The following is a 25,061-nucleotide window of genomic DNA, read 5'->3' as shown; positions in this document are numbered from 1 at the left end:
AGGTTGCCCTTTTGTCCCCCCCCCCCCCCCCCTTATCCAGCCCTCTCCTCTTCTCAGCAGACCTCAAGGACACATCAGTTTAAAACAACCCAAAGTGAAGCAGAGGGCAAGGACGCACAGCAGCTCAATTCAGGATGCAGCGATATCTCCCCCCCCCCCCCCCCAATCCCGTTTCACAAACGCACAGAAACCTGGTAGTGGGTAAAAGGAAAGCTCCCGTGTGTTTATGCAGACAGTTTGACTCCAGCTGATACCCCGCCGATGACTTCTGGTGCAAACACACAGAATTAATCTGTAGATCCGCCTCAAACTTCCCGAAGTCTGACTGAAATCTTAAACAGCCTTCATGGCTGACATGTTGTATTCCCCTGGGAAACACAAGGCATTCAGCTGAAACACACTCTCTGACCTTTCCCTCAGGTAATGGGAAAAAATGATCTGAAGCCATTCATGGGCTTATTTTTTCTGGCTCCAAGTACAAGTAAGTATGCAAGTATGAGTGTTACAAATAACAGACAAAAACTCATAATTATCTTTTTAAACTATGCTCAGACAGTATGCTTTACTGTGTTACTTTTTCATTTCACACCGATTTAGGGTTTTTCCAACACTGCAATAGGTTCACTGAGGAGGATTTTTATCCATGCCCACCCGCTCCTGTCTGCGGGCCTTTCAAGAGGTTTATTGTTTCAAGAGAAAGTCAGAGCAAAAGCACTAAATTCATACTTTCTCAACAAAGTATACATTTATCAACATGCCAAGTGATGGGATCTGCACACCTTCCATGCATCCCATTGGTAAATGTCATACCTGCCATGCTATTTAATTATTTTAGCCTGCCTACAGTTACGCTATATGGCCAAAAGCACTGGGCTGCCTACAAATTACACCTACAGGAGCTATTGAGGCATGGAAACCCATATAATTTCTGTGCTGATGTTAATGCCAGAGGAGGTTTGGAGCGCTGGAGTTACTGAGTCAGAGCGCTGGTGACTTTTACACGCTCTACGCCTCAGCACTTTACGTGGTTTGCCCCTCTGCTGTGGTTTCTAAATGCTTTCGCTCTTCAATAATATCACTTACAGCTGATTATGGAATATCTGGGAGGGAAGAAATTTCACAAACTGGCTTGTGGTGAGGGTGGCATCCTATTACAATATCACACTCGCATCAAGTGAGCTCTTAAGAAACAACCCGTTTGTTCACAGATGTTTGTAAAAGCAGACTGAGTAGCTAGGTGCTTGATTTTATACAGTTGTGGCAAGATTAGGGGCTGTCCATGTAGTGTACTTTAGAACCTGCAAGCCACCTTGCAAGCCACCTCCACCCCAGCTACGCACATGAAAGCATGGCGAGGTCCCAGAACAGAGATGGATCTCCAAATTTAAATGACCCCAGCTTGAAAAGAAGTTTCTTTTGGCCATAGGGGTCCTTGCTCAATCAAAAGTGCATGCAGCCTATTTTGATTCCACGACTGCTCCACAGTATTCAGCAGCTCCATAAAACAGTCGGTTTATGGAGCTTTAAGATTAAAAACAGCTTCCTGCTGCGACCAAAAACAAGTGTGATAACAGCAAACTTAAACAGGATGGAAAATCAAGATAGTGGGCTGGAAGTTGATAAAACACTCAGTGGGAGAACTCTTTGAACTGCTTTCATCGGCTCCGTTAAATAATCTATTAACTGGAGCTACTTTAACTTTTACTGTATCGATCGCGTGTCGTGCTCCGCTTTAATGAATAAACTCTACTGACTCGACGTTCTCAGCTGTGTGTGCTGTCTATATTTGGACTAGTGTGCTAACTGTGTATTTCTTTTTGACAAAATTTGTCAAACTAATGTACTTGTGTGCAGGCCGGGTGGTGTTGCTGATCTACTGTTACTGGGTCTGTGCTTCCCCCAGTGTCTGTGTGGGTCAAAGGAGTTCATCCAGTAATCACAAGTGCAAAGACAGACGGACACACAAACACGAATGAGCAAACGCTTTCTCCCCTCCTGTTTCTGTTTTATCTGAGATCCATTAAGCTATTCATCTAGAGCACAAGCACTCTTGCCAATATGTTAATAGCACAAATACACACAGGCTCAAGCACATATTTCTAATTCTAATGACAAATACTGTTGATATCATCCCACAGCTGTGTTTCTCTCTTCTCTTTCCCTCCTCGATTCCCTCAGCTCCATGCAAGCAATATTCACCCTTCCTATTCGTTCAAATTCCTCAAATATCCGCTGAGCCTTTTCTCTTTCTTTGCCTCCAGCATTGGAAAACAAAGACAAGCTCCACTGCTGCGAACCTTTGCACACTTAACCAAAGAGTAAACAAACACACGGAGCTGCACACTTCTGTGTGAAGAAACAAAGACACGCACGCACGCACACGCACGCAAGCCACGTTGTCTCCGTTTGCTCCCAGCGGTCATGTGACAAAACACTCGCATCCCATCACCTCTCACCTCCCTCTCCCCGTCCTTCTTTCTCCTTCTTTATCTCACCCAGTAGGAATCCGTGTGCTTAGTCAGAGTTGGGAGGAGAAACTTGGCAGGAGAGGAGGGGAGAAAGGGAGATGTTGGACAAATGAGAAGAAAAACAGAGGAGGGAAAGTGTTCGGTGCAAAGAATCAAAGCAGATTGGGTTCCAGTCATTCTCTGTTTCTATTGACTCTCACCACCCTCGAAGCTGCATGCAGATGTTGGCCTGCTCAAACGACAGAGAGCAGGGATTGCGGTGGGCTGGGCAAGCAGCGCAGGTCAGCCGGGACACACTCATACCAGAGACATATTTAACTCACTCAAACACACATTCCCCCCCAACCCCGCCTCCCCCATCATACCATTTAATTCCCCCAATAAGCCTTTTATAACATTGATGCACTGTGCAGCTCACCACTAAACTACCATGTGTGTTGACTCAGTTCTCACCCTCAGTGAAAGGTTCCCAGTTGTACAATCGACCTATGAACTCATTGGTGTTAAAGGCCGCACACTGCTCCGCCCTGGAGTCCAGCGCACCTCCTCGGCACACCTGCAGGACAGAAACACCAAAGCAGACGGAGAGAGAGAGAGGTAAAACAATTAATGCCGCAAACTGAACTGATGTGAAAGACAACAGATTACACAGAGGGCTGTTTCTCTCCTAGTCCCTGGGGGAAGTAAGGGTGGAGTGAGGAAAAGTTGAGGACAAGCAGCTAATAAAGAAGGGAAGAATTAACTTGACATCACAGAGGTAAGCACAAACACGCTATGCTGTTATGGAGAAAAACTCACACAAGCACTCCCCATGCTGCTTTGGCCAGTGTGCGAGAGTATAAGAACCATATGGAAATAATAGATTTTTTGGAAACGGCTGCTCACATAAATCCACCGTGGCTTTCGGTGCATGGCCACAGAATGTGAGTGACTGTGTGAGCACATGTACGAGTGTGTGTCTATGCGTGTGTGTGTGTGTAAGAACACATGTCAAGCTTGTGCTCGCTTAAGAAGGGTCCTTGTGGAGCCGTATAGTGGAAACAGTTTTTATCATACATGCACTTAAACGACAGCTGAGACATCAGGCAGACACAACTCTGCTGGTTTACGCTGCAGCGGCTATGACTCGCTGAGGTTTGCTGTAGTCCACACACAAGTGTTTTTAAGAAGAAAAACCATTAAATGCTGCGCTAATCAGGAAAAATATTTGGAGTCAAAAAGTAAATTCAAATATTTGTATTAGACTGTAGTTTCTTCTTCACTGTAGCACATTTATCATCTTTACTGCCTTACGAAAAGGGCCTCAGTCCATGGCTCACATTAGAAACCTGCCTGGTTAAAAATGGTTATACAGTAAATGCTCAGCCTTAACTTGTCATAACTTTAAAATGCCACTAACTCATTGATTCAAGTTAATTAATAAGAAGTCAGTTAGCCCTACTTAGAATTAAGACTATAAATAGGAGGAAGTAGCCACAATAAGTGCAATTACTCATTTCCAGACATAAAGATTGACGTAGCTTCCAGGTTGTCTTACAGCTGCAGTCTTTTTAATGACCAGCAGGGGGCGACTCCACTGGCTGCAAAAAGATTTCCAGTTGTATGGAAGTCTAAGGGATCATATAACTCTTCATCTCACTTGCTCTTTGGCTTCAATAAATAGTTTCCAGATGATTTTGGGAATTAAGCCACTGGTTTAAAGTTGTGCTCGATATGACAAAAAGCTCATTTTTTAAATTATGATTCCCACTGTAGTCAAAAAGGAGGAGAGTTTGCTTTGCTATCAATCCATCCGTTTTCTGCTGCTTATCCGGGTCTGGGTCTTGGAGGGAGCAACCTAAGCAGAGATGCCCAGACCTCCCTCTTGCTGCCAGCTCCTCCAGCTCATCCTGTGGGGGGAGCCAAAGGCATTCCCGAGCAGGCTGAGATAATCTCTCCAGTGTGCCCTGGGTCTACAATGGGGTTGCTTCGTGGTAGGACATACCTGAAACACCTAAATTAGGAAGTGTCCAGGAGGTATCCTAGTCAGATGACCAAACAACCTCAACTGGCTCCTTCAAATGGAGGAGTAGCCGCTCTCCTCTGAGCCTCTCCCCGAGCTCCTTACCTTATCTCTACAGGAGAGCCCACACAGCCTTCGGAAGAAGCTCATTTCCACCATTTGTATCCACAGTCTCATTCTGTAGGTCATTACTCACGTCTTGTGGCCATAGGTGAGGGTTGGAATGTAGATACTTAGACCCCTGCACTTGGGGCAACTCACGGAGTTGCAACTGAAACCTTTTCCAGCTGAGAACCAGACTTGGGGAGGTGGTTCTCATTCCTGCCGCTTCACACTTGGCTGAAAAACTGAGAGCGTAGACTCGCCACGTAATCCAGCCAAAAGAACCACATCATCCTCCAAAAGAGAGGTGATCCTGAAGCCACCAAACCAAAAAGCCCATGCCACTTGGCAGTGCCTTGAATCTCTGTCCATAAATGTTATGAACAGAATCAGCCTTTAAAGTGTGTTTGATAAGTTACTTGCCAGCAAGATCCATAATTTTAAGATGCCATGTAATGATTTCCTTTGAACACAGTCCTGTGATATTTTGTTTTAAAAAAAATAATCCTTATCACTCTGCATTTATCAATAGTCCTTCAGAAAAGTGCTGTAAAAATGAAAAAAAAAACAAAAAACTACACCCTTTGCCTTTAAACAAGTGCCACTTGTCTTTGGTACACTTGCACAGCTTTTGAAGGTATTTGGTGAGTGTGTTAAAGTTGGAGAGCTCACAATCCCAGACTGACCGCATCACGCTGAGACCAGGGCTCAGTGAGGGCCAGACCATCTGCTACAGAACTATTTTTTCTTGTTTTTGCTGAAGATAGCTCTGTGTTTGGCATCACTGTCCTGTTGGAGAATAAATCAATGACCACAGATACCATCAACATCTAAAAGACGTGCAGGGCAGTGCATTTAGTCAGTAATATCTCTCTGCTTTTACTCGTACTCGTACACTGTTTTCATTTTTAGTTAAATAACAGGTTTTAAAACTCCCACCAGCTTCATCAGGTGTCACTTCTGTGGTAAACCACAATCACCCTGCCCGAGGAGTGTGCACACACACACACGCACACACACACACACACACACACACACACACACACACACACACACACACACACACACACACGGAGCTCTCAGATTTCCTTGGAACTCTAATCTGTCAGCTCTGCAATCTTCTTGTCTTTCATTTCTTACTTTCTTTGATTCGTTCCTCTTTTTCTTTCTTGTATTTTTTTTCTGAACCTCTCGTCACGCACACAGCTGTCACAAACAGCTGGAAAGTTCCTAGCAGCTCGTCTGGGGAGAGCGAATACTAAGGTTCAGACTCACACACAGAGCAACATTTCCCACGTGAACCATCCTCTGCGACAAAGTGTAAAAGATTCTCATGGATAAACCATCAAAGCCCCCCCCCCCCCCCGCATTTTCATACTGGTGTGTGAGTGTGTGTATCTGCGATGTCTCGTATTTCCCCTCTGTCAAAGTGTGAAACCAGCTCATGAAACTTTATGTGGTACGGCTTACCGCATGTCCTCGCTGCTCAAAAAACAGACTTAACCTGGCATAATTTATGGGTGATATGATACACATTTGGTTAAGGCCGCTTATAAAGGAATGTGTCGAGCCACAGCCACTGAATTTAGAACCGAATACGGGCTCCTTAAAGGTCAGCGCACGTATGCGACCTTATGTTTTCAGGGGACCGTGCAAATCTGCCCAGATTTGTGTGTGAAACACGGTTGGTTCTGGTTGTAAATATTTCTGCTGCACATAAACAAGCAGAGCCCTGTTTTAAACTGGATATGCTCCATGTCGCAGGGCATATGTGTTCGCCTGCAAACATTAAACGGACAACAGCCCCATAAACAAACACACATGTGCACAGGGTGTAGTGTGCAGACGTGGGATGCTACAGTACAGAAAAAAAGGGAAAAGGAATGTAAAAAGAAAGAATGTAAGACGGTGGGAGTGGATTCTGCTCTAAAAAAAAGATGTCTAGGGTGTGTAAGGATGTCAGCAAAGACAATGGACCGAAGGGAGAGGGGAGGAAAGCGGAGATGGTTTGAGGGGAAAAGCAGAAGAGAGAAGGCGACGTGCTCTCTGGTGTTTCATGGTTCTGGAGGATAATTTGTGTGTAATTGTAAGGAGTGGTATACTGTGAGCACAGGGCGAGGGGCGAATCTCCTCATAAGGGATGGAGGGGGGAAAAGGAGGTTATTAAATGGGCCAACAAGGCAAAAACACTTTCAAGATAAGGAATGATAGATGGAGAGATTCCCACACAGATCAGGTTAACCGGTGGGTTTGTGTAACACCTTGATTATCATCTGATTGCTTCTGTTTCTTTGCGTGTTTAATTTCCTTTGCAGATTACGGATCTCAGCAATTAACTTAAGAAATGCTGTGTTACAGAAATGAAGGCCAAAACCACTAATATGAGACTCAAATTCTACCAGAGTGGACTTTCCCACTCCCTCGCTGCTGAGTTTAATGAAATACTACCAAACATATCTGATAAAGTCAGAGCAGCTCAGAGATTGTGCTGTAAACACAAAAGAAATGAGGCAAGAGATCAAAAAAAATGTCTGCGACTGAGCGACAGACTAGCGTATAGCAGCAGGTGAGAGTAAAGTGAATGCAGCTGGAGAAAGAGGGACAGTTAGTGTTTTTTGTACGGTAGCTGTGAAGGTTATAGATGTGTTTTACTGCCCAGGCTGGGGGGGAGATCTGTGCGCAGCATATATAAGAACATGTGGAGCAGACGGGGTGACGGCTTTGTTCTGCACACACTCACAAAAATGCCACACAAGCCAAAGCCTCGAATGTAAAACAAACACCCAGATTACACTAATGAGTTCTGCAGAGGAACAAAATATGGAACCTTTTGCTTTTAGCCAGCTCGCGATATTTTGTAAAAGAAATGCGATTATGAAAACCACAATTCATTTAGTTCAGAAAGTTAAGATTACTTATATGCATTCTTAGGCCCCGTAGAGGAACGCAGCTTTAATTAACACGTCAACAACGAACCTGGAAGCTGAACACCGGCCAGAAGACATTAAATGCTGCAGGAGTCTCGGTCAATATTTTCTGAGCCACAGAAACACATCACACATTCACAACAGCCGAAGCCTTAACACAACACAGCTGAAACACACACTTACCACGGCAACGTGACTTAATCAATGATTTCATCTTTGAATACTTTGTTGCCTGTAAATGGATTGAATGAGCTGCAAAAACAAACTCTGTAGCTACCTTCTCGGATTTCACTGAAACATCTCAAAAGGTTATATTTATTTATCTGCAACTACCCTTACACATGTTTTATTTGTAATCACGTATAATGTGTCGTTTCATTGTGTGGCTGTCGGTATCGGTTTGTGTGTGTGATTTCTGTACACCCGCCTCTCTTGAAAAAGAGATCTCAGTCTGTTCAAACAAAGGATTTAAATAATAATAATGCTCATTATCATCATCATAGTCATCATTAACAGTCCCTGGAGCATTTGTGCTCAACTTTCCATACTCGGCACGCATTTGTTAAAGGAAAGTAGCACAAAAATACAGAAAAGTCTGTGTATCCAAGTTAAAATTAGAAGTTTTAGAAAAGCAAAACGTGATGTTTAATTTTAAGTGAGGATGTTGTTTAGGAATTAAGGTTTAAGGAGCCCAACTGATCGTTCATGAATAGGTGGTGGTGGTAGTTGGGGGTTGTGGGAAGATTGTCTGGCACCGTCCTGACCAACGCCATTGGACTATAGTACTGTTAACCCTACACTGGGCAGTTCCATTGGATAAAAGCTTGGACAGGACCATTAGGAATGCCACTTAGTAGATTTTCTATTTAGTACAGGTTTGAAGTACTTTTCCTTTAATTGGGTAATCTTTGCTGTGCTACTTTCTGCTTTTACTTCAAATGTTGTATTTTCTTCTCTACAGCATTTATTTTAAACCTTATTTATTTGTCTTCTGTTTATTACTTTGCTAATCCAAATAATCCAAATCCTGCATTATTTTAGATCAACCTATCCATTAAAATACTATAGTACACTTATTGATATACTATAAAAGCTGGAACGTTTAAGTGATATACACATCAACGAATACACATAAATCAATAATTATGATCTGATTATATACTGCATATGAATCTAAAAAGTGTCATTCGGCATAAGGGGTATGTTTACTTTAGTCACTTTAAATGATTGAATTTCTTATTAAATATTCTGATCCTCGACACGTCACCCCAGTTCAAACAAATCCTGGAAACAGCCCTGTGACCAATGCTGGATCCAGATGCAGGTTTCTGGTGTATCAATATGAATGTTCATACTTTATTAAGTTGAAAAGGGTGTATATTAACTTTCCAATGTCTCTTTGTTTCCGTTATTTGTCTTTTAGTTGCTTTCACTTTCACTTTAAACGTTAATTTTCTCACATATCTTGATTTGGTTTTACTTTCTGTTTTTGTTCTTTTCCCTCTTTTGCAACTGTCTGACTTTAATTACTGCCTGTGCCTGTGTCTCACCTCTGTGTGTATATATAATATGTATAATATATATAATCCTTTGTCAGACTGTCTGTTCTCTGTGCCTTCTTCTTGCCCAGATAATTAGATGAAGTTGAAGGCTGGATAAATACCTCTAACACCTTTCACAGTTTTGTTATGTTTAAAGAAATGTTATACTGCTGCATAATGGACACGATATACTCTGACACTGACAAGTGACAGGTCGAAATCCACCAATAACACAGGCCAAACCGCAGCTTGGTCGGGATCTACCTTTAGCGCCATGCGTGTCTCAGCAGAGAAACCTCTGAAGACACACTCCTATCATCTTGTTCATTGCTCATTTATTCACCACTGAAGCCCACGCCTGCACAGCTGGCAAAATCGCCTGAATACAGGTTAAGGCTGGCCGGTCATTCCTCAAGCATGACTGCAGCACAATGCAGACAAAACAACTGACGGCCGGCCCCTGCAGCCATGAATCACCTCGCAGCACGACTAATCAGTCTCTGCGTGCATGCAAATCCGTGACATACGCTGACATATGTGTGTGTATAGGTTTGTCCCGAGTGATTAACATTCTGTGCCTAATCTTGTGACCGAGGCCGTGTGCCGCCTCTTCATAGGGAAGCTTTCAGCTATGACCTGGCGGGGCGGGGGGTGTCATGAGTCCCCTAAAGGAAATACTTCTCACTAATCAAAAAACAGGCAACGAGTGAAGGCGGGAGAATGGCGAGTAACATTGATGCTGTCCTCGGGAGAAATGTGGGTTTGAGCAAAGAAAAGAAGAGAACACTGTGGCCACAAGATCAATAAACAAGTCCAAAGCTGTGCTCAAATGCCAGTTTCCATGCTTCACTTTCCATGTAGCAGCTCTACAAATCCACAACATATTTTTTAAACCAGAATGTTTTTAATACCTAGAAATCACCCTCACTTTCTTAATAACACCTGGACCTCAGAAAGAGAGAGCGACAGAGGCAGCAAGAGTCCAACCGTCTGAACCTGGAAATATTTGATCTCTCTGTGAATTCACCTCCGAGCTGCTGATGCTTAATTTCATTCATCTTTAAGAGCTGAGATGTCCCTGAGGGTGATGTAATATGGCATTTAGATTGTTTCTACTGGAACATCTTCTATATGACTTTGTAATATATATTTATGTCCTTGTTTTTATCTAATGAGCCTTTCAGCTTGAATTCCTTCAACATTTACTTGATTATCTTAACAAAGACGTAGATGGTGAGATTATTACAACTCTCTCTCAACTCTCGCTTTAGCTTTAAGTTTAGTTCTAGTTATCTGAGGACTGATGCTAAAAGTCATCTTGAGCATGCTGGGAGATGAAGGAGGCATCAGACAAAACTGCATTTCATTGGATGACCGTGCAAATAAGTGCGCAACCCAACAAATAACAACCTACATCGTTAATTAATGTTGAAATTCTTGAAAGCATGCAGCCATCAGCCAAATTTGATCAAAAAAGGCTTAAAAAGTTTATTGATTTGCCCCCAAATAAAAGTTTCTAAAGTTATATTTTTTTCTTTGGCAGTTGTACTTCTGTGGTTTTAATTCACAATTCTTCAGCTAACTAAACACAGACCGAAAGAGATCAAAGGAACATGAACGTAATCAGGACGCAGTAGCTGTTAAAAGCAGGCGAAGCAGGCAGCACCTGCTTTTCTGTTGTTTTCTAGAAAAGCAGGTAGCTCTGCTTGCTAATGCACTAAAGCACATAAAGCTCAGATCCCTGTGAATGAGTCTGTGTGGTTTCATGCCACAACCCACCACATCTGGGCCCGTTTGTCACTTCCTGGGAACCGCAGTGAGCGTGGCAGGGCCAGCACACACTCATTAGAGCTGAGGAGTGTGGCCCCTCAGCTCTGTTAGTCATAATATATTTTCTGTTTAATACCACTTCTGTAATGACAGAGTGTGATTAGATCATCTGACTTGCTGCAGCAGCCTGAAAACAGGAGTGTGCTTGTCTTGATGGCCAGAACGCACAGTGCTGTGTCTGTGTCGAGTCTCGAAACACCCCTCATTTCTTTATATTTTGCTTCCAACGAACCAGACTACTGTTTTTTTGGTGGTTTTGAGCGATAGTTTAGAAAATCTTTCAAAGTTCCCCATTTTCATTCCACTCCCTGTACCAGATCAGTTTCAGAGGATTTTTTTTAGTTTGTTAAGACACTTAACACTGACCTATGAATCATTCAACCATAAAAAAAAGCCCCTAACTTAGGATGAACCAGTGTTGTGTTTACACATAACACACAAAATGGGAAAGAACCATATTAAATTATATGTTTAGGGACTTTGTTTCCAGCAGCCTGTTAGAAAACCATCTTATTTGTTTCTATTTCTTTAATTGACAATACAAAAAAATGCAGTTTGACCAGAATAAAATTGTACTTATTTGTACAGCAAACAGAAGAACCTAGCTGAAAATTACTGGAAACTTATGGAGTGATTAATCTAAATTTGAAAAATCTGTGTTTCTAATCATCATAATATGTACAGAGGAGGTCAGGAGAGAGGGACGACAGCCGTCTATGAAAGGGCAGCATTTCTGCCAGTGCTGTTGGGGATCAGTACCAAAAGTATTCCAGGCATGTTTGTATATGTTGTAATAAATCAATACTATTTTGCATTTTCCTAGCAAATTGTAAAGAAATGAGGGGTGGTGCAAGACTTTTGCACAGTGCTGTGGAAGTGGGTCAGATATAGGAGTGAAATCAGTGAAATTTTAATACATAAAAGCATTATATGCATTATCTTTTGTGTTATTGTCTCATCAAGATGAAGAGTTCGGTTTGAGGAGGGTCATAAATAATGTTGCTTTAAGCCTGTGGTTCTCAAACTGTGGCTCTGTAACCGACGGGTGGGCACAGAACCACTGCAGGAGTTTTCTGATTTTACCTTAAATCTCACCTCAGAGCCTTTTGTTGGTGAGGACTGAAGTTTATCTTGGCTTCCAAATTGAGGAATACAGTAAAGGAAGAAACACTGGTTTAGGTCAATGACAAGAACAATAAATTAAGAGGAAACTGGATATAGAGAGAGGACACTAAACTAGGACTAATAAAACTGTGTTTTTTGGAAAGTGCAAGGTGGATGTCCTGCCGGTCGTGACTATAAATGACATCATTGGGTCTGAGGAGCGCTTCCTTGACTTTCTGGTGTAGAAGTATTCACTGTTAGTCATTCTACGTAAATATTTACACTCATGTAAAGCACAGAAAGAGGAACCGAGACAAGATGGAGCACTTAGACGATCGCAGAAATTTATTAGAAAGACCTCGGACAGGAAGGGACAGGAGGTGTCTTTGTGACGCGTCTGCTTCTAACTCTTTTTCCCCTCTTCTTCCTCTCAAATTTCACCTTCTCCTCCGCTCTTCCTCACACAGAATAACTTCTTCTCCTGTTACACACACACACGAACCCAAACTCTTTCTCTTGCTCACACACACACACACACACACACACACACACACACACACACACACACACACACACACACACACACACACACAAAGTTTTCCATGAATCTGTTTCTTCCTTTGACACAAACTTCGTCTTCCAGCAGAATCTTTTTCTTCCTCTCCATCCAAGTCAATTGTTTTGCTTCAGTGAACCACGCCTCCTTCTACACCTCTGTCCCCATCCTTCCACACCAAAACACTCATTCATTTTCCATCTCTCTGTCTTCACCGCCTTGCTCCCTCCCCACCTTTTTACTTCCCTTGCCCTTTGGCTCGCCCTCCCACTACTATGGGCACATTTTCTAAAAACAGTACTCCCTTTCACTACTACTTAACTGCGTCACTTCCTTTACCACCCTCCCCTTATTCCCTCGCTCTGACACTTACACACACATCTTGCACATCTGACCTTTGGCCCTTCTCGCTTCCTCTGTCCCTCTCTTGGTTCCCCATTTGCTTCACTGCAACAGCCAGTCACACTTGCAATGTGCCTCAGGCACACCGTGTTTTGACAAACACACCTAATAGATAATAGGATGTGTCATTCTCCAGATCTGGCTCACTCCCTGAATTACAAACACACACATTATATATACAGTTCATACAAGCCTGGGCAAAGTCTTGCATTCAGCAGGACTTGAACCTATTTTTAAGACACATAAAACCAACAATCTACTGGAGCAGCAAGAGAGGCTGAAACAGAGGCTAATGTTGGGTAAATATGTAACCCAATGAGTCAGGCTCAGCCATCACAGGACTGCTATTAGCACTCTTGGCACACACAGGTCATGTATTCTGCCAGCTACTAAATCTGTTTTAAAATGGGGACGACTGAGCACTGAACAGGACACAGACAGAAGGAAAGAAAGATAGGGGGATAAAAGACAAGTGCAGAGAGGCTGCCAAATTATCTGCAGAGGGAAAAGTCAAGGGATTGTGAGTGCCAACGTGAGTGCCCCGTTCGAGTGTCTACTTCCACTCTGATGAGAGCAAGCTGTAGATGTGGACTGTGGGGGCAGGAGGGTGTAGGTGCGCATGTGAGTGTGGCGTTCATTGAGCCCAGTCTTATCACGTCCTCCTGCGCGCCCACTTAAGATAGACCTGCTGGAATAAATAACCCAGTCACATGTCACCCTGGGTATTTTTGCCGTGATTCAAGTGCTCAGTTTTGTTTAATCGTCTCTCCATCTGCAGAGGGAGAGGTTAGCTTTTACGCATGTATCTAAGGTTTAGTCCTCATATAATTCCAATCATTCTTTAAAGCAGCTGAAAAGCTAAGAAAACTGAACAATAGCTTTGGATACTTGTTGCCACGTGCACGAAAGCATTTTAATTTGATCCTCAGGTATCACACAGTGTCTATAAATCAGGTATTTTTATAAATGCCTGACTACAGTTAACGCTTTTTGGCTACTGGAGCTGAAATATGTAAATTTCCATGTGCTGTCGCCCTCTCCAGAGACCAGATTTGACTGATTGATAGTTGAGAAATGGCAGCGATGGCCGAAGGTTGTGTGGAAGTCTGCTGTTAATTTACAGCAGCCATAGCAAGAGGTGGAAAACGTCTAAGCTTGCCAATTGTAATCCTACCAGGTTGAATGCAGCTGATGGCTGAAAATACTATCATATGTGCAGAGCCTTTGTGCTTTGAGTTATTTTCCCTTTTTAAACAAGTAAGGTCAGCTTGAAATGGCACCATAGATACACCTAATACCTGCTGTACTGCTTGGAAACTTTATCCGCAATATTCACTCTAAATCTCACAATTAATTGAGTGAAATCAAGTGCAGCGTTCTCGCCTGAGTGAAGCCTGATTTGCTGCAAGGTCGACCCCAGATTCTCACCTGTGCGTTGACAGTGAGTTGGCCCATCTGGCACGAGCAGCCCGACGGTGTCTCTGGCTCCTCTTCTTGGCAGCTCTCTGCTCAGATAAAGCTGTCACTGTGCTGCACTGATAGGTATGGAGCAGGTCGCAACCCCAATCATAAGACGGCAATCAATGCAGGGCCCGAGCCAGATGTGCATTTGCCCAGAGTAACACCCACAGTGTTTATACTCACATGTATGTGTGCTGTAAAGACATGCACATGTGCTTAATTTTCTTGTGTAGTTTCACTGGAGTAAATGTGTGTTCTGGTTGTATCCCAGAATACACAAATGGCATGGCGTAGCGGAAGCAGTAGGAGGCATTTTCCGTCTCAGTGCTCAGAGACAACCAGCTACTGTTGGAACTGGAGAAACTGGAGAATAGTCTACCTATCAAATATTCACTGCACGCATACGAAGCGAGCGCGACTGTAGACTGAATGATTGGGTGTGAAGCCGGTATATTAAGTGGAAAATTAATTGTGTGTTGAAGACTCACAGGTGAAGATTTGGACACAATCTTTAGGTCTTACCTGCGAGAAACACCTGCGGTACTCCTTCTCCGGCCCTGCGCATGTGTACGTGCGAGGAGCCCCACCTTCTCTGCCTGACTCCATCCCCAGGTGTGAGACGTGCGGGTGCTGTAAGGGGTAGATGCTTCCGGCAGGTGGAGCTTGGGGACTGAAGGCCGGGTGGAGCTCCCTGTCTCTGTGCACAGGGCTGCTGCGGTGGAGAGGTGGGGAAAAAGGTGAACCGGCTGCAGGGGAGTAGGGCCGCGACAGAGGAGGGACAGGTGGAGGTGGGGCAGTGACGGAGCTCCAGTCAAACCGTTGGCGGCTACTGAAGACAGACGGTAGCGAGGAACGTGATAAGGGACGAGAGGGTGGGACTTGCCCTCTGGCCCTCCCGTGCTGTGTATGGGTGTGAGAGGGTCGCAGCAGAGGGCGGATGGTGGGAACTGTGGGCACCTTCTCTGCGGCAGGTGTCTCAGAAATCTCCCGCTCTGCATTCTCCTCCTCCTGCCTGTCCCTTTCACCCCTCTCAGCCTCCTCTTCCTCTCCCCTGTTACTCTCTGTGATGTCCTCAGGAGCAGCCTGTTCGGGCGCTACTGTGGCATCTTCAGTGCCGTTCACAGTGTGGCGAGCTTGGCGGTTTTGACGATGCAAAGGCAGAGAGAAGGGAACTCTGCCGTATCCAAACTGACCTGGACGGATGCTGGAAGACCTGAGGGTCAAAAAGAAAAGGCAGATGAAGAAGAGGAAGGAGAAGAGACAGAGAGGCAGAGTAAATTTATTATAAACGACACACAACCAGCAGCCTGTGGTGAGCGGGAAGGGTGATGCCTTGCCTGTCTGGATGACAAAAAACAGACGTAATGATGTAATAATACAGTAGATACCAGAAACAGAGATGGGCAAGTTCCCAAAGCTTGAAACATAATAACAAACCCTGTAATGCTTAAACAATGTCAGCGGTTTAACTAATGGCACCTGAATGAAGCCTCAACATGTCAGTCGAACATTACTCTGAAAACAAACCGGCAGTTTCTTTCATCTTTGTAACATCACACCTTCCCTCACGCCCAGTGATCAATCTTTTCTTGTGTTTTTGTCCACGGCGATGCTGTTGTTCCCCATCCAAACAACCGAGTCCGTCTATTTATCCTAAACAAACCGCCGTTGCTACTGCCAGCGATGCAAAACTCACTTCCTTTGACATTTTCCTGGAAAAAGCGAACTCAAGAGTGCTGAGTAAGGCAAAATGTAAATGTTCTGTTTTTTGGGTTTTTTTGATACGTGCCATAACTGTGATGGAAAGAAGCTTACGTAGATTAGCATCCTTAAATTTGGACCTTGTTTTTCTTGACTTGGTGGTTTATAGGTCATCATCCTCAAGGTGTTTTGTTACGCTGTTACGTCACAACTGGGTGGGTTACAGGTGCAGTGGTGCACCCAAACTGTTGCTCTTTAAGTAAAATTAGCTGTGTTTTTTGGTCTTTTTTTAAAATCACTAACCTTCTTGTAGGTAAACCCTCCCGGCTGGTGGAGACCGACCTTCTGCTCCCCCCTCCTCCTGCTCTCAGTGCTCCAGGATTGGTTGGTCGCCTGATGACCCGTGCTGGCTGGTTGTAGCCGTGTGCTGGCGCCCGGTAGGGAGATCTGAAAACAGGAGGCACGGGGTCTTGATTGTTTGAGGAGAATTCTGGCTGGTACAAAGGAGGTGATCGATTGGTTTGCGCTGGTATGGGAGGCCCTCCTCCTCCTTCAGCGGGTGTGTCCCGATAAAGAGGCAATCCTGGGTTTTGATTGGTGGAGACTGACGTAGAGCGATAAGGCAGGTGGTGCTGCCCAGGGTAACGAGGAGGATAATAGGGACGCACAGGTGAGACGGCAGGATCTCCGACGCCCCCGGGAAGATAACCTGCCCAGTTTGGTGGAGAGTGGGATAGTGGAGGGGCCTGCGGAGGAGGTGGAGGTAAACACTTCCTGCTCCTCTGTGAGATGCCCACGCCACAGGTTTGAGAGCATTCTGACCACTCCCCCCATGTTGACCACACGCCCGCTGCAGGCTCAAACACCTGTCTGGACCTTCGACCTGCCACCTGAGACACAAACACACACAAGCTGTCAATAAAAAGCGGTGCCAAGATCAGACAGACATCTTAAAATCTCATTCAACGGAAGAAAATCCAAACAGGAGTATCAAAGATAAACGATGATGATAATACTAATACTACTACTACTAATATTAATAATAATTGCATTATATCAAAGAGGGCAAGTGTGACATATATGAAGCAACAATTTATGATTTAAACAAACATAATAAAACTGTTTCTGATGAAGTGATCACCTTTACTGACATACTCAAGCTACTCTTCCAAAGAGCAAAACCTTGTTGTCAAATTTTAAAGATGTCTTGAACAAAAGTTCTCTGGTCTTAATATCTTAATAGAATTATGAATGCAACAAAGTACCATCCGATTTTAATCCACCATACAATACCATCAGGTAAGGATCTGATTGGCAACAGCTTCGTTTTTCAGCATCACAACGATCCCACACTGCAAATACACTACAAACCCTCCCCACAACCCAGACCTCCACTTTACTAAAAAGTGTTGGATCATCTTGACAGAGAACAGAACAAAAGGCAGACAACATCCAAAGAAGAGCTCTTCAAGAGTCCTTGAAGAAGTCTGGAGAACTATTCCTGAAGACTACTTACAGACGCTGTGAGAAAGCTGCCTCAGAGAGTTCATTCTGTGTTTAAGAATAAAGGTACCAAATCTTGACTTACAAGCTCATGAGAATTGCACAAACTCTAATATACTGTATTTCTACATTCTATGTTTCAATAAACTGCTGCAGCTATTTAGTTTTTTAAAGATTTGAATGTCAAAAAAGTCTATAAAGGTAAAAGAAAATTTGCTAAGTATCTAAAGTGCTCCAATAAACCACTGCAGCAGCTGCACCTCTGACTCAAAGGGTGAAACTTGAAAACCCTGACAATAATTTAAAGAAGTTCTTAACTCAGTAATAACTGCCATTGCAAAATCCAAACTGTCTCGAAATCCTTTTTCTTCACAGAAACAGAGTTCACTGATGAGCTATAGTCTCATGAATTTCCTTCCTCTGGGGCCAAAATATAAATCCTACACATACTATCCTTCGCCGAGGCTTAGGAGAGACTCGGGCACCTGCCAGCAGCTTGTGAGCAGGAGGAGCCGGCGTCGTATGGACGCACTGCAGAAATGACAAAAATCAGGGCTGATTGCTCTGTGCAGTCTTGTTTGTACATATGAATGTGTGTGAATGCATGTATGTCGGTGCCAGTTCAGGCTTTGCTCTCTTCCTCTGTGGTTATAAAGAAATGTTTCTCCTCTCGTTTCATAACTGAAGCACTGGCCTGGTTGGCAGACCTGCAAACATGCGAGCTGAACAAAAGTTTCCATTGAGAACGAATCAAAACGTGAATCTGTGCTCTGCTTCTCTCCTCTCTCTTTCCAAGTGTGTAAATGCATGTCTAAATTGGCAGAAATGTGCAAGTAAACATCTTGTACAAACTGTTTGTGGACAGAGGAGAGAGGGGACAAATGTAAGCCTGAGCGCATGTGCGGGCATGCTCTGATCCTCCAGTTCGCCACCAGATTATAAAAAAAAAGAAAGTTCCTGTCTTGGTCTGGGGTAACATGGCAGGAGGGTGGGAGAAAAAGAAAGAGAAAGAAGTGAGGAGGATGAGGAGGGGGTCGAGACGCGCATGTGTGTGTGTGGCAGTGGGGAGGCGTGCGCTGTCGTAATGAGTGACATCAAACACAGCTGCCACATAACTGGGACCATTAACGAGCTCCGTGCAGTGACCCCCACAGCAGCCACCATCGACCTCTGGAGCTACTGGTTAAACTCCAGCGACACTGCTCCTCTACCAGGCCTGGACCAGTCAGGGGTGCAGATATGTCTTCCCTCCGCGCAGTCATTTTCCAAGATCACACTGGTGGGACTTTGCCCTTTAAAGCCGTTTTTTTAAAAACAATATTCACACGGCCAGATTACAGTTAAAGAGTGGCTTTAATCATTAGTGGCACTGTGGGTTTCCAGTGGAAGAGAACTTTTTCCTCCTTCTTTCATCTTACGCTTTCATCTTATTGCCAGAGAGACACATTTTGGCTTGTGGCCTTCAAGATAAAAAATGCAGCTCTTTACAAAGAACATTCACGTGAATAAAGTGCTAACAATGATGCTAAAAAAGGGAGAAAGAAATGTGCACATGTACAATACAGTACAAATGAGAGGAGTCTGACACAAAGGTCAACGAAGCGACGCACAAATTGGACTACTGATTGAATATAACACTGATCATTATAAGTCAGTAAGCTTTGGTTCTTATGGTTGTTGTATGTTTCAAGAGACGTTCTTTCCAAAGATGTGCTGCTTCATAGGTAGAGAAGCATCTTTGTCCTCCTGTGTGGTGAAACGCAGGTGTGATGTTCACCTGAAAGAAGCTAATGCCACAGAGAACTCATCCAATAACTAAAGCTGAACCTGGCTCTACTTTTACAGCTATGCAACAGGTCCATCATCATCATGCTTGGCATTAAAAGCAGTTTTATTAATAATGTAGTTTTTTTTTTTAACCTATTTAGCTTGCAAATGTAGCAATAAAACAGTAATGAGCAACTAGTTTCCAATGTGGTGCTGTGTGTTGCTGAATCTGTTTACTCTGTAATGAATTTTTGGGCCAAGCAGCACATGTCCGCTTTGGTCTTAGCCTGATCATCTGTTAAATTCATCTTCAAAGTGCTAAAAATAGGGTTGCTGTTCTTGTTTAATTAAAAGATGCTGAGATCTGTAGTGAATTGCAAACTTTAGGCTCCAGCATTTCTCCCCTGACTGCCTTTTCTCGCCTAGTTGCAGTACGAGGATGCTAAAGTAAATCATAGAGGGAATGTTAATCCCCCCAAAACTCTTAATTTGTTCAGTTTTGACTGGTAAAGTCTCACAATAGCTGCATAAAGCATGATGACTACATATTTTGCTATTTGTCTTTCACTGGACGTCCTCACGGGCAGTAAGGACAGGATGGACGCCTTCATGTCCTGTAACTCTTTCAGTGTACATGAGTATGTGAGTGACGTTTAAGAGAAGGTGAACCTGTCCTTTCAACTGCTGTCACCTTTCACCCCTCTGAAGTGAAACTGTTGTGTTGAGCTAACTTAACGATCTAATGGCTCATGGCTCACCTTCCTCTTGGCAGTCCTGGTCACGGAGGTCGTGACCACCACAAAGCTCCACAGCACATAGAGCCTGGAGGGACAAAGAATAGAGGGTAAAAAAGTGGGAGATATACAGGATTTAAAATATCAGCAGGTTGAATGAGGTCTTTTGTAAAGCACGCAGTTAATCCATGACCTGCTATATAATGTTCAGACTTAAAGACTTTCATTAGTCCCTGTTGAGGGATTGTCAGCTTTCTTAAACTTTTCCTTCAGTGTACATTTGTTTTAAAAGGTGTTACAAGTGTTACCCAAACACCTTATTAAATGTTCCAGTGACCTAAGTGTACTTTACCAACCAATTATGCCCCTTTCTCCCCCACTCTGGGTGGCCTGTGGGCTCAAATGGGTGTGAACAAAAGTTTCTTTTTCCCCTTTCAAGGATCACAGGCAAGCATCTCAATCAATCTGGGAAAGCCTGGGAGGTGCTAACAAACTAATGGGTTTTAACAGCAAGCATGTTTTCCCTCTGCATGCCTCTCCCTGCGTGTGTACACACCCTGAGGATGTGGTTTTTAGAGACACACACACAGCTGCCACGCTCTCGGGCTCAATAAATTGCAACATCCGAAATCATCTTGTAATTTCAGCTACTTTTAATTCGAAGGTGTGACGTTCAAAGACGTGCTGTATGGCTGGGGTGGCTTTGGAGTTGTTGAATTGGGCATGAAGCAACAACTGGGGATTATGTTGAGTCGCTGACTGGGCTGGGCAAAAGCTGTTCACCTGAAAAAGTAGTTTAAATCCTCACATGAGTCGTAGAAGTCTCACTATTCATTGAGAAAGGAAAAAGGAAAAAAAGACAGATAATACACTTGTTTCAAAGTCTGTCTATAATTATCATAGAAACCGAGACAAGTGTATTGAAACAAGAGGGATAAATTCTTTCCATCTGACAAGGAAAATAGCGAGAACACGATCCTAAACAACTTGCTAAGATGGACCTTTCAGCGCTCACCACCAGAACCAAACCATCCCCAGAACCAAACCATCCCCACAATCACCAGTCCGCAAGCCACATGTAGTCAGAGTAATTGGTCCCTTCTACCCAGTGTGGTGCACCGCCGCGGTCTCTGGAAGTTTCCCCACACCAGACTACACAATTACCCCCGAAAAACACAAAGATCCCGCACAACAGAGCCGCTCAGGCCGAAGTAAAGACCCCCTACGCGGGTCCACGTTTCCCTCGCCGCTACAGTGGCACATTGTAGAATAACCTCAGAGCAGCGGGGACAGGGGAGCAGAGGGAGAAAGAGAATTATATCAGTGGAGAAAACTCCCAAAAATCTGCCCCGAGGAGACAGAGGGAACTCCGAGCTAAAAAAAACAAAAAACAGTCGCCTTTGGGTGAATTCCTTTCAGATTACCTGGACAGCGCCCAGTGCGCAACAAGAGGGCATCGTGCGTAAAACCGCAAACTTTACCACAAAACAAAAACAACTTTCTGAAACAACTCTGCGCACAAAGTTGGACTCAGTCTCCCATGTGGTGTTTTCTACGGACAGACCGAGAGAAGCAGCAGGGTGCAGCAGACGTGAAGAAGTTTTACCTGAACAGCAAACCGAGCTGCATGCTCCAAGAGTCTCCCGCACGGTCCCGACTCCGCTCACAGATAATAATTATCAGTCCAGTTTAGTTGTCTAATCCGATCTGCGGAGCCCTGAAAGAAACGTGATAAAGTCCTGCGAGGACTTCAGCTCTCTTCTCTCTCTCTCTTCTCTCTCTCTCTCTGTCCCCTTCCTCCTGTCACAGTCACTCCCCGTGATTTCTGGAGAGTGGGAAGAGTTTCGTTTTTTTCTCTTTCAGTGCCGTTCACTCGACAACTTCTTTGGGTTCTTAATATAAACTAGTGTGACGCCTGACAGCGCCAGGGGGGGCACGGGAGAAAGAGAGACAGAGAAGGGGGGGGGGGGGGGGGGGGGGGGGGACAAAAAATGGACAGATTACACAACTTTCTCACACACTCTCCCTCTCTTTCACACATGAAAAACAACCTCCCCACCCCACCCCCACCCAGCCTAAAACGCGCTCATAACGCACACTCACTATGGGCCCTGACTGAGCTATAATAACTCTCAGAGCCGCTTTCTTAGTTGCTCAATCTAACATAAGAATGCCCCATTGTGCTTGGTCACACTGATCAGTAGTAATGATCTAAACACTGTCAGGAACAACCCTGAGCTGGCAGCATCTGCAGCAGCAGCACTTTAAAGGGGGAAGTACAAAGAATTATGAGCTTACTGTTGTGCCAACACAAACACTAATTGTTGTCTGACAAAGTTACAGAAACAAATTCCAAGTGGGAGATATATGTGTGTTTTTATTTTGCGTGGATGAAATATGGCTGTTGACTTACTGGAGCAAAAAAAAAGAAAAAAGACTTTTTCTCATAACTGTTTAATCACATTTAAAGACTGTAACCAGACATGCTTCACCAATTTGGAGCTCAGATAAATAGACCCAAGAAACACGGCTCCCCTGAGCACAGATCTCACTCTGTGTGTGTGCATGTGTGTGTGTGTTTGAGAGAGAGAGAGAGAGCAGGAGCTTTGGTTGGAAGCAGATGTGAAAACTGTATGTTTGGTTGCAGTCCACCAACCTTTCCAGTCGGTACCAGGAGGCGTCTCTAAAGGAGGGGTTACTGCTTATCTCCCCCCCCCCCCCCCCACCGGATTATTCAATGAGCTCAGGCCAGAGGTCCATGCACAATTAGGGGCACAGCCAAGAGTTATGAATGAAAAAACAAATACATAAACAAGTTGGTCTTTATGCCACTAAAATGACCAATAAAACAACAACAAAAAACATGAATATGAGATATATTATTTATCTTGAAATTACACAATTGCGAAAATTCACTGATCCATAGCACATTGTTGTTGTTGTTTTTCTTTTCCACAAAAATGAAAACAGTTCAAACATTAAAGCTGTTGAGAAAATGCTCAGCAAGCTTAGCCAGAGGGTAGCTGCTGCAGGGGCTCTCGGTGAAGTGACATCTGACTCCAAGTCGTGGCTGGAAGTAAATGAAGAAGCAAAGGAACAAGGTGAATACAGGTGTGTCTCTCTATGTGTGTTGGGATACTTAACAGAGCATTATAATTATGAATAACAATGTTAAAAAGATTTTTCTGGTCATTTTCCATTTATTATAAGAGAACTCGCCTTTAGTGAAGATGCATTATGACAGTTACATTTCAATTTCTTTGGTCTCTATAATCAAAGATTTAGGGTCACCTGATCCAGCCCTAACTACATTATCTAAAATAGGAAAGCATAATCTTAAAAGTAGAGAGGGCGTCTGTCTCGCAGGCCTGAAAGCTGAAGGCTCTGCCTCCCATTCTACTCATATGGATATATGTATATATGGATATATGGATATATGGAACCACAAGTAAACCAGCAAACTGCTCTATTGGGGAGATACGGTAGTTTTAGGTCTTTAAAATAAGCTGAGGCCTACATTTGTTCCCAGGGTAAGTAAGATGACACCTGAACTATGATCGCTTCCTAACTCCTTCAATCAATAACTATTGGCAAATACTTGAAATAATGATCTTGATCACTTTTTTCAATATTACTATATTAAGCTTAGCAGTAAATAAGGTAATTAAAATGACGCCATTATATATTGCACATAGCAAGTACTTTTACTTTAGGTACTTTAATATATTTTGAAAGTAATACTTCTGTACTTTAACAGAGGATATGAATGCAGGATTTTTGCTGTAACAGAGTATTTTGACAGTCAGCTGTGTGGTGGAGGTGGACTGGGTGGGTGGTCCACCAGCTGTTAGGTTGGTGGTTTGTTTCTCCTGCAATTCCTGCAAGTCTAACTATCCTTGGGCGAGATCCTGAACATCAGATTGCTCCAGATGCCTCCATTAGTGTGTGTGTGCTTGTGTGTTAGCTTAAAAAACACTATATGTGTAGAATAAGTGTGCACTGCTGTGTATGTGAATGACTGGGTAAATGGAGTTTGCTGCGTAAAGTCCAGTCTATTTTTCGTCAAAGATTTCAGTAGTTGTACCACCAATTCAACTTCATTACTGTAACCTCTACTTCACAATAACAAGAGTCTAAGGTACTTAAATTCTAAGTAAAGATGATCAAACAATAGTCAAACAATCACGTCATCCACACTGAGGGAGGACTTGGCAAAAGTGGGGGGTAAGAATTCCCTTCAAAGAACACAACCAGGGTCAGGGAGGGGCAGGAATCTGCCTCAACCAGCTGGGGATGAAGGGCACAGAGAGACGTTAGCATTATTCATTAAACATGCTAATAAACAAAAAGTAAAAAGCAACTTTCAGATTCACGTCCAGGGCCACTTTTAATGTTTTATGGCGCAGTGTTTAAATGTGTCACCATATTTAAAAAACAAAACAAAACATCCTGGTTGGTTTGGTTTTCTAAAACAGAACACACCAAGCAGCCAAGCAGCTCACAGGGTGACAGTGGGAGTAAAGAGTGTCATTTAGATCACATGCAGAGGGTGTATATATACAAACACAGCTATTACTTCTTTAGTTGCATGGAAAAGAAATGGTAGTCATCTGCTGTCTATTAACATTGACAAATTTAATAACAGTAGGGAGAGACATTGTTTTTCCTCATGTGCTGCACAAAAAGAAATAAGAAAGAATGAGTGTCACAAACAAGAAAATGGGCTTTCATTCTGTTTATTCTTTCATCGCTTATTCTCTTAAATAAGATTTAATGTATGAACAATATCTAAGGCACGAAAGCATTAAAATTATGAGTTTGTTTTGTGTTCTTTATTTTTGGGCTGTGCATTCTTTCTTTTTTTTAAAGATATGTGCTCGATCCGTGGATCTGGTTTACGTTATTAGCTGGTGTCATGCCCCTTGAGGGCTGGGCATAGCTGCATGACACATTAATAAAAAAC

The 25,061-nt window shown here is 43.5% G+C and overlaps 1 protein-coding gene across 1 annotated transcript in view; it reads right to left on the bottom strand.

The window, feature by feature from the left end:
* Positions 1-22,021, bottom strand: part of adamtsl4 (ADAMTS-like 4) — a 35,522-nt gene extending 13,501 nt beyond the window's left edge. The window contains exons 1-5 of the mRNA XM_082553105.1: positions 21,705-22,021; positions 20,123-20,186; positions 16,398-16,984; positions 14,916-15,606; positions 2,922-3,024 (exon numbers count right to left, since the gene is read on the bottom strand). Coding sequence (XP_082409231.1) covers positions 2,922-3,024; positions 14,916-15,606; positions 16,398-16,984; positions 20,123-20,186; positions 21,705-21,727 — 1,468 coding nt within the window. The 5' untranslated portion in view covers positions 21,728-22,021. The remainder of the gene's footprint in view (positions 1-2,921; positions 3,025-14,915; positions 15,607-16,397; positions 16,985-20,122; positions 20,187-21,704) is intronic.
* Positions 22,022-25,061: the final 3,040 nt, after the last annotated feature.

Source organism: Aulonocara stuartgranti (assembly GCF_965226115.1).
Source record: "Aulonocara stuartgranti genome assembly, chromosome: 11".
Taxonomy (NCBI): Eukaryota; Metazoa; Chordata; class Actinopteri; order Cichliformes; family Cichlidae; genus Aulonocara; species Aulonocara stuartgranti.
The sequence above is the reverse complement of the archived record's forward strand: the minus strand, read 5'-3'. Positions and strand labels throughout refer to the sequence as shown.